Source organism: Eschscholzia californica, unplaced genomic scaffold, assembly GCF_041429995.1.
Source record: "Eschscholzia californica isolate CP2 unplaced genomic scaffold, dmEscCali1.0.p SCAF_1, whole genome shotgun sequence".
NCBI classification, from domain to species: Eukaryota; Viridiplantae; Streptophyta; class Magnoliopsida; order Ranunculales; family Papaveraceae; genus Eschscholzia; species Eschscholzia californica.
The window spans coordinates 32,773,435-32,784,296 of NW_028238198.1; the positions used below are offsets into that span (position 1 = coordinate 32,773,435).

General features: G+C 34.7%; 1 protein-coding gene across 1 annotated transcript; it reads left to right on the plus strand.

Annotated features, from left to right (window-relative positions):
- The first annotated feature begins 3,586 nt into the window (after positions 1–3,586).
- LOC147566184 (uncharacterized) lies at positions 3,587–4,628 on the plus strand. Its single transcript, XM_086653733.1, has 2 exons — positions 3,587–3,743; positions 3,829–4,628. The coding sequence occupies exons 1-2, from the start codon at positions 3,587–3,589 to the stop codon at positions 4,626–4,628; spliced, it is 957 nt and encodes a 318-aa protein (XP_086509859.1).
- The last annotated feature ends 6,234 nt before the right edge of the window (positions 4,629–10,862 follow it).

Genomic DNA, 10,862 nt, shown 5'->3' on the forward strand with positions numbered 1-10,862 from the left:
TTTTGGAGAGTATGCCTAAAAAAAGGGTTTTCCCATCTCAGACGTGGGAAAATTATTTGGACGATTTTCACACTTCATTTTCCCGTCAGAAATTGACTTTCACACCTCAATGCCCTACCAAACAGTAGAAAATTGATCTTCATAAGAAGAGACCCTAAAGATAGACTTAGAAAGGTCTCCTTCTCTTATTAGAAACCAGTACTAAAAATCTCACTTTATTTTAATGATTTTATTTTTTAATCTAGTGTTTGAATTTTTTTTTGAAGTAGTTAAAGCCTTAAATAGTCTTTATCGCCGATTTAGGTTGATTTCGAGTGTTATGTAAGTAGGAATCGGTTCTCTCAAATCTTAAAAATTGAGTGGTCTCGGATTGGACAACCTTACACCTGAACTGGACTGTCCATGGCCTGACTTTAGCTCTTAAATTGCGACTGCCATGTATCATGTCTGGGAACCAAAGTCATGCCTCGCATTTGGTCGACTCCGAGATTATACTTACTTTTTTGGGAATTTGGGTGGAATAACCTTTGACTGGGCGGACTTTGTTGGAATGACCTTCATTTCCAAAAATTGACCAAATGACCCCATTTTGGTCATGAACTTTCATATTTGCCCCTCATTATAAAAGGATGTCTAGATAATTTAGACAACCCAATTTGCCCAAATTTGTAAACAGCTTGGAGAAAACAAGTAACCCTTTTCTTTCTCTTCCAAACGCTAGTTCCATCATCGGATTAAACAGAGGGGCAAACTGTTGTGTTGATCTTGATCGATTAGAGAGATATACCTATTTGGGAGAAGGAGAAAACGAGATATACCTATTTGTGCTGATCAGTTGAAGAAAACAATCTAGGTAAGCAACTCATTGACCTAATTTTTGTTATTGTGTCTTCTTCTTCTTGATTTATTGTGTCTTCTTCGTTTTCTCCTTAATTGTGTCTTCTTCTTCTTGATTTTTCCGCCATTTGTGATGATATGGGTATTTGTTGAGTTAGGGTTTAGGAGTGACTGTTGTTTTTTTTTGTTGAACAATTTACTGTTATTTGTTAGAGTGCATATATGAGTCGAAGTTTATTAGATCATGAACACCCATATGGGTAATTAAAAGTTGTTGTCATAATAGTCATTATTGTAGTAACTTTTTTGAAGAAATTAGTGTTTTTCCATTTTTCATCCTCAACCAAATTATTTCTTTGGGTTTTGATGTGAACAAATGACTTGTTAAGGGTTTGTTGAGCTCCTTAATTCTTATTCTAGGTGATCACATAACCAGATCAAAATTGAACTTGGTGACGTTTTCTCGCCACCATTTTCCTTAGTCATTTATACTAGATCAACTATGAATAGACAATCTATCAGTAACATATAGAATTGACTCTTGATATATATGTTTGCAATAGAAGCCCAAGGATATGGAATTGTTGATCTTTATAGGTTAAAATATGAGTTTACCTCCTGTACCCATGTAAAAGTTCACTTGTTAGAATTTATTTGCTTTACTTGTTTGTGTTTCTCTAATATGCAATATGTGTTTCTCTATTTCTTTTCGATTTATTTTGCGCCAATACATTCACCCTTTGATTACAGAATCTGATCCTACCCGAGTGTCGAAACATATGTCAATTGAACTAGCCTACTTTGACTTATCGCTTTAGTACACTACATTTTCCTTGAGAACAAACCATTGATGTAAAAACAATCCATGTAGTTAGAAGTTGTTTATCTTTGACGTTATGAAGTTTTGTTAGCAATATGTTTCATACCAAGTGTCATTTTCATTCTAGAATTTTACGTTTTTACCAATCTATTGTTTCTTAAAACAAGTACTAACATTTGACCTAAGAACATCATAAATCATGTTCACCATGTGTTTGTTAATAATCCTCAATGAATCAAATTATTGTTCATGTTTTATGAAGTTTGATCTTACTTCATTTTTATTATTACATCTTATATATTGCTTGATTGCCATTTTACATGTTGAATTCATCTTATGTGTTTTCAATTTACATGTTAAATTCATCTTATGTTTGTATGTATTTTAGAAGTTGGTAGTAATTTTAGTACGTACACATAATGAATTTATCTTTGTTTTGTAGGGTAATTTGTAATGGAATCCGTGAGCATTTGGTTATTTCATGGTGGTAGATTAGAAAATGTGAATAACGAAATAAAGTATATTGGTGGTAAACAAGCCGGAATAGTTCTATCAGGCAGGACTACACTTAGAGAACTTCGTGAAATTGTTAATGAAATAGTATGTGAAGATAGCACAACAAGTTAGCCAAAATTGAGTTTTATGGTTCCGGGGACGATTCAGAGTACTTCACCTATGGAAATTCAGGTTGAGCGTGACTTCACATTTTTCTGGACACTTGTGAAAGGTAATTTCCCTAAGTGTATTCCATTGTATGTTATTGTGGAACGTGGTTCACACTCTACACATCTAGAAAATGAATACCTAATCCCAAAGGAAGTTCCTCAAAGAGAAAAAGTTTGCTCGATAGATTTGACCATTCCCTTCACTAGTTATCCGACCACGTCACCAAACAGAACAATTACAGAAGAACCCATTATCCGAAAAAGTGATGAGGTAGGTGGAGGAGAAGAACCCGGAGATTTTAGACATGACCATTATTATGTCGATGAAGAAGATTATGTGGTAGATTTGAGTTCTCCCGGTGTAAAGGAAGAACTCGCAGAAGAGTTAAAACCAGACTTTTGTTCTGCAGAGCAAGAAGATTATTTGTTTGATTTGAGTTATTCTGAGATTTGGGAATACTCTGATGAAGTTAATTTGGATGTAGTGGATGGATCATCTGATGATGTTGAAGTACTTAGTGAAAATCCATTTGGTAGAGGTGGTTGCGAGCAGGAAAAAGTTAAAGGTAAGGAGCCATTAGAAGACTTTGTTGCGGAAGATGTTGATGTGCCTATAATTGTTCCTCCTTTACATGATCTACCACCACTTCCGAGTAGTTTTGAATCTATGTGTAACATATGTGAAGATAAAGACGAAGGGTCAGGTTCAGGAAAGAAAGACTTGGGTGTGAAAGTGTATGAGGTGTTTAAATGGAAGAGTGAATTAAAAGATAAGATGAGTTTATGGGCTCTTAGTAAAAAATTCGAGTTTCGAGTAAAGAAATCAACAAAGAGTTTATGGTCAATAGCTTGTGCTGTTGAAGGTTGCAAATGGAGTTTACGAGCAATTAAAATGGTGAATCTAATTTCTTTAGGGTGTCTAAGTGTGACGACACTCATACTTGCAACAAGATTGGCAACCTCCACCGTGTGCATAGACAAGCAACTTCTCGAGTTATTGGAGAGTTAATAGGAGACAAGTTTGTAGGAGAGTTAATAAGACACAAACCAAAAGACATCGTGGCGGACATACAAAACGATAATGGCATTACTATTAGTTACAATGTTGCTTGGCGGTCAAAAGAACGTGTGATTGATTTAGTAAGGGGGTCTCCTGATGAAACGTATGCTGTATTGAGCAACTACTCAAATGAGTTGTGTTGAAGTAATCCAGGTACCATATGTCACATTGAGAAAGGTAACAAATCACTTCAAATTTTATTTTATGGCACTTGGTTGTTGCATACGTGGGTTTAAGGAATGCATTCAACCAGTTATTGTGATTGATGGGACCTTTCTAAAAGCTAAGTATCTTGGTACTCTATTTGTTGCTGCTGGTCTTGATGGCAACAATAACATATACCCAATTGCATTTGGCATTGGTGATTCGGAAAATGATGAGTCTTAGCCTTGGTTTCTATCTCATATACGTTATTGGCAATGTTAACGACTTAGTCATTGTTTCAGATCAACATAAGAGTATTTTGAAAGGAGTTCGAACTGTATTTCCTGGTGCAATGCACGGTACATGCGTTTACCACCTTAGTAATAATTTGAAGGCAAAGTTTAAAAAAGATGATTTCCTTTCGTTATTTTTTAGAGCAAACAAGAGCTATAAACTTTCAGAGTTTGAACGGTTATTCTTTGAGTTGGATCTTACTTTTCCAAACGTTGGTCGTTATTTGCGTGATGTTGGAGTTGAGAGATGGGCTCGTGCTTATGGGAGTAAGAGGTGGTATGATATCATGACATCAAACATAGCTAAAAGTTTTAATGGTTTGATGCGTGAAGCAAGGGAACTTCCTATCACACATGTCATTGAATACATTAGAGCAACCATACAACAATGGTTTTATGAACGTCGGCAACAATCTAGTACGAGGGAAACAATTCTCACCCAATGGGCAGCAAACAAGATAACTTCACGGATGGAACAGGCAGCTCCACATTTCGTTATACCAATTAGTTCAACTGAGTTTCAGGTAAACTATGATCGTACAAGTGAAACAGTTGACATACTGAATAAAACTTACAGTTGTCGGGTGTTTGATCTAGAGCAACTACCACGTATACATACTATCGCGGTTATTAAATATAAGGACTTACACGTTTACAGTTATTGCAACAAATATTACTATCTTGAAACAGTGTGCAAAGCTTATGTCGAATCTGTGTACCCCGTCACATCTCAATCGGGTTGGTCATGTCCAGACCTTCGTGATGATTCATTTATTAGACCTCCAACTACCAGACGTCGAGGAAGTTGATGACATCGACTGCATGCCTTCCTTTGCCTTGGTAGAGACTCCCCACGCGATTCTCTTCTTGCTATCTTTGGTCTACTATCGCGGTTATTAAATATAAGGACTTACACGTTTACAGTTATTGCAACAAATATTACTATCTTGAAACAGTGCACGAAGCTTATGCCGAATATGTGTACCCCGTCACATCTCAATCGGGTTGGTCATGTCCAGACCTTCGTGATGATTCATTTATTAGACCTCCAACTACCAGACGTCGAGGAAGTAGACCAAAGATAGCAAGAAGAAAATCGCGTGGCGAGTCTCTACCAAGGCAAAGGAAGGCATGCAGTCGATGTCATCAATTGGGATATAATCGAAAGACTTCCCGTTCGAATGAAGCACATCTTTATGTCAGACCCTTCCTCTTTGATGTAAGTGTAAAAACAAAATATCTTTGCCTATTAAGTTTTTTACTACCTTAGTTGTTTATTTGTAGGTGTATAACACTAGTTATTTAAACTTAAATATGCAGGTTCAACACTTAAAGGAACTTTGGTCAAATATTTTAGAGTGATTGTAGTACAATTATGATGTATGCCACGATTTCTCGATACATGATGAATGAATTTGTATTTTTGATTTGTAATTATATTGTATACTTCGACTAATTAATATGTCGGTTATATCGCTCAATGACCAATCAACTAATGGAATACCAGATGTTAGACAATCGAGTATCTTAAATAAATAAAATCCGCAGTCATCCCTGTCGAACAAATATGAGAATACTGATTAGTAATAATAAAGTTAAGTGGTCTAATATGAATATCATAATATTAACTTTTGAGATAAACATTACGAGTTTTTTTGTTGCGGGACAAAATCAGCGTGTTCGAGTACCCATGAATTCTTCTTCACGACTGTCTTTCCTTCTTTGTTGTCCTCTAACTTTTCCATTAAATATGGCAACATAGACTTTAAATAAGTCATACCCCTGCTTTGCCATCTTCCATCTCCACGCTTTGAGTCGTAGATAACGATCTTTCTTGTTAAAAGGTGCACAACACCTAAGACCCAATGACCACCTTTATAATTGACCGGGAAATATATTTTGTTCACCGACTTCCATGATATACTTGGTACTGGAAGATCTCCCTTCAAATATTTCATGCATCTATCTTCTTCGCCCGACAATGAGTTTTCTCGAGAATGTGGTTTGTTGTAAAAAGTATCAAGTAGTTGCTTCGACAAAAACAAAAGGAAATACAATGTTAGTCATGAATACTAGATGATCTTTATAATCAAACTACTAAGGCTCGCAATGAAGATAACCAAAACAGGAAAGAAGCACACAAACGACTAAATAGTGTGAATAAACGAATTTGTATACATGCTGCCCAGCCAGTAAGTAATTCACATCAAGATATTGCAATCATATATTTTAACACCAGTACTTAACCCGTAACCACACTGAAATCTAAGATTCAAGGTATTAACAATTCCTAATCAGACTTGATAAGAACCATGTAAGTATATTATTACTAGTCGCGGAACCAACCTAACATAAGATTGTGAGGTCAACAAATACTGAATGCCAGTACAACATTGCCGAAACATTAATTTTAAATCACAAAGTTTGATATAAAGGGTTATACAAGACGACACAGAACATACAAACGCTTCATAATTTATAATCATGAAAGACTTACTGAAAAGAAACAGTCAGTCGTTGTCCAATCCTTTCCGAATCTTGAAGGGTCACAGTTTCTTCGGGCACGATAGTAGTGTAACCCAACATCGATTTGCTGCAACATACGAATGATAGCGATAATCAAGTCGTTCACTCTTTCATTAAAATTTGACTACAATTTGTATAAATACAATGATTATCTAATAACTCCAATAGTCTTATACCTCGCATGTCAACCATTGGTTCTGCATCCATAACTGTTTAAACCATTTTCCTTCTACAGTTGCGATGCCAACATTTATACGTTGGGTTGTTCTGTTAAAGGTACTAATCAATCAAATATATAACTATTATAATTATGAAGTGAAAATTCAGATTATAACAAACTATAAAATATGTACTTACTGGTGCTTCTTACATGCATTCACCCACGCCATAAATCTAAGAGTATCGTTCACTTCAAATGTTTCTCGAACGTTACCTTTTTTTCTTTTCATCCCCAAGTAAGGTGATGTTTTGGTTTGAATGTTATATCTGGGTGGTCGTAGGGTTACAGACAGATATTTTTTTAATATATCGTCAACCTCCTTCATTCGAGCGTCGTTGACAGCATGCATTTACATCACTTTCATGTACCTTATACACCTTAGTAAACACGCTATATATCATGTCTAATGACCCTTCGGTCGCATCCCAAAATATAAATAAATTAGGCAGAGGAATAAAAAAGAAACAAAACGAACCGATTATGATAGTCTCAAAACATAAATTTTAAGCCTCATATAAATTTTATTACCTCCATCAAATCTTCTTGCAATTGGGGGTTGGATTCACCTTTTCTCATCTCAGACAAAGGAAAATTCTTCACTCCATCACCATCATCTCCCACCACATCTATCACATCTTGCAAAAATATTTTAACTAAACACCTTCTCTGTTGGAACGATTAAAAATACTAATACAAGATATAAATTACCTTTGTAAAACAGTCATTTTCCATTTCATCAAGAATCTCATCTACATCTTTATCGCCTACAGTCTCCTGCAATAGACCGATATACAAACTCCTCAATATAATGTAATAGTTATGCAACTGCACTACCAAATAACGTTACCTTCGGAGACAAAAGGTCTTGGATCTCTGAGGGTGTCTCATCTGCATTGGTGTCTTCTACCTCATCCTGCGGTAAATAATTTTATTGTATAAATACCTTGTATGATGTAATCTAAATGTAGTTGAAACAAAAAAGGAAACTACTACTAAGTAAGTACTTTTCTCTCCATCTCGGGCATAAGCTCGTGTGAACTCTCTTCAATATCTTTTTCAGATCGCTCTAATCCACCACAAACACATAATTTCTTTGATTCCCACTTTTTTATTATCTCAACAGGTCGACGAAGATCTTCTCTAAGGTCAAAAATATCTTTCTTAAGTTGTTCAGTTTCGCTTCGTGGTATCTCTACCTCTGAAGTATGTTCTCTATCTTCTCTATTATAAGGTGTCACTTCCACCTAAAACCATTGCAAGAAGAACTTGTTAGTAGAAGTAATTATAGGGTTATAAAAAATATGTGAATGATTAGAGCATTTGAGACAAACATCTTACATTTGGATCAGGGCCGTGCTTGAATTTAGGCCCCTTGACTTCAATGCCGATCATACATAAAAAAACATAATTTATCAGTAGATCGATGAAAGCCATGAAATCTAAATGCATTTCAAAAAAAAAAATGTCATGGGAAAAATTCTCCGTTTTAAATTTTCATTTTTATAAAATATCTAGTTTAAGAATCTACAATCACTTATGAACAAAAAAAATTTTATTTGTATCATGATTTTACATGTCTATTTACATATTATGAAATTATGTGTTAAGTTTGTTAGATTTCTATTTCTTAAATGACTTAACGAAAAGGAAAAAGAATTATTGAGAAAAGTGTAATTGAGCATAAATGAAGAGTTATTTAAGTAGTATACCCTCATCATGACACAAAAAAAAGGGATGGTCTGTGGGTCGAACCCACGTCAATTGATTGGAATGAAACGCACCTTACCAACTCAGCTGGGTAAATATTTAAAACAGTTTTACACATCTTCTAAGATCTACGAAATATATATATTAAAATTTAATTCGGAGTGGGCCCTTAGTGGTGAGAGGCCCAGTGCGAGCGCCCTGCTCGCACCCCCCACCACACGATCCTGATTTGGATCTACAAATTTTCCCCTTAATGATTCAAAAGTGACAGCTTTGCATTCGGAATTCTACTTTACGATGGGAGGATCACCATTAACTCCTGCTTTTCTGTTTGCACATTCAACTGCAACTGTCGGAAGACATTAATTCGTATGCCCAAACCTGCAATCGATTACAACAAAGACAGTTTCGCAAAGTTATTCTAAATTTAAATTTTAAAAGAGATAATAGTTTAACTCATTGTGCAAATCTAATAAAAATTATAAAATAAAATCAAATAACATTACCTGAAATCCAAATGGGCAACCACTCAAATAATAGGTGATTCCACTTTCCTTCTTCCCTTTCTTTGGTTCCATTGCACGAGGCAATGCCTTCTTTAGGCAAGATAAAGTGCGGTGGAACACCTTAGGAACCCATGAAAATTTGTTGAATTTATCCATATTCTGCACCAATTTTATATGTTCTGTATCTACACTCGTGCTACAAGCATCTTTACCTAACAAAAAATATTCTAAGCACAACAATAGACAAAGCTTAACCTTATCTACATCATCTTCACAGTTCTCAATAGATCTCTTTAAGACTTCCTTGTTGATGCTTGAGTCTTCTGAAAAGTATTTATCTCTCAATGATACATCGTCAAGATCTTCCTCCATGTCTTTTACAAACGTGTCTTCTTCATCTACTTCCATATATTTCAACCTCACAATCTCAGAGAAGTCAACAATTGAAAACTTTAATTCCTTCTTACCAACAAAAACTTCATCGAACCATCATTCATATTCGATGATTTAGTTTCACGCAGCAACATGTTATGCACAAGTACATAAAAAAAAACTTAAGGTCATTTACCTCTAGAAGATGTCCAAAACAACTTTCTTTGAACATTTACTTTTATCTATCATTTTTCAAGTTATCCTTAACAAAAATCATATCCTCAATCCTTGAAATGCATGTTACTTTCGCACGACATGCTTCTTTTGTCTTTAATGGTAGGTTACGTGTCATCCTGCATAACAAATAAGAAATCATGGCGTGAACCTTCAATTTTAGTACTAAATATAACTTACCCAAAACTAAATTTAAACAAACACTATTTTACAATCAGATATTGATGTGCATTCCAACACAACAGATTCCTATAAAGAAACATGTCTAAGTGAAAAATATAATTCAAGAAGCATATATAACACAAATTCATAATTCAGCAATCTCAATGGGAGTTATAACACAGGTTCATAATTCAACACAACAGATTCCTATAAACAAACACTAGTTGCGTTCATTTGCTGAAAAGATAATAAGTAGCAGTAGAACCTTGTCTATGTCATAGATTTTTGTTGTTTGCCTTTCTCAGAATCCAGTTTCCGTAACGTCGATGAACTCACTTTTTCGCCTATTGATTCTTCAAAGAGAAGATCCACGACTACTACTTGCATTATGAGATCCTTTAGGTTTGAATATTACCGCTCCCAGAGCTTTAAAATCAAGTGATAACCAAAATACATTTAAATAAGTGAAAGAATTAAGACCTGCAATTGGGATAGGCCTTTCTCGGCTCTTTTCTTGTTAACTGATAACCCACCCGGCTAGGTCTCCTTACTACAACGAAGCAAATCCCTCAGACATATCACGACCAATGTGAACTGATAACCCAACACCCGATTAGTTGATAAGAAAAACCAGAAGCTAAACTAACCCAACCTTTATATATTCATAGGAGTTAGTTAAGATAATACGATAACAACGATATATAATGAATGTTAATAATGACCTCATATATAGTTTCTGAAAGTCTAAGGAAGTAGATCACAAATAAATGAATACAACAAACTCAATAAAGAAGAAAAATCAAGTACGCATGAATGAATAAGACAATTTAATCAAAATTAACATATTATAGAGAGCAAGAATCACCCCCTTAACAGCTCGTCTAGCGTTTATGAAAGGGATATTCAATGATCAGATGGTAATATGAAATATCATTTCAAAGTCATCTCGAAACTTTATGTCATATGTTTCCTTTTGCTAATTTCAACACCTATTTTTGGTAGAATCAGACATGTACAGAGTTACATGAATATATTTAACAACTTCAATGATCTCAACTAAATTGTATCTAGCTCTACCAAAATCTAGATCCAAACAAAATTGTATGTTTGATTTTTCAAGTCTTATTTGATTATAGAGGGTAACAACAAGCTTTTTCTGCATAGTAACAAAGAAGAAAATAAATCTTGTAACCTAATGTTTACTGTTTTATCTTCTAACTAATTCAACCATCCAAATAATCAAAACTTCTTGTTTGGTACTACTACTAATTAGGATAAGACCTCAAAAACAAAATAATAACAAGACTTTGAAATGA

Coding starts and splice junctions, on each gene's coding strand:
- LOC147566184 (XM_086653733.1), top strand. CDS start 3,587: ATGGCACTTGGTTGTTGCATACGTGGGTTTAAGGAATGCATTCAACCA. Junction 3,744..3,828: donor CCCAATTGCATTTGGCATTG/GTGATTCGGAAA, acceptor TCATTGTTTCAG/ATCAACATAAGAGTATTTTG.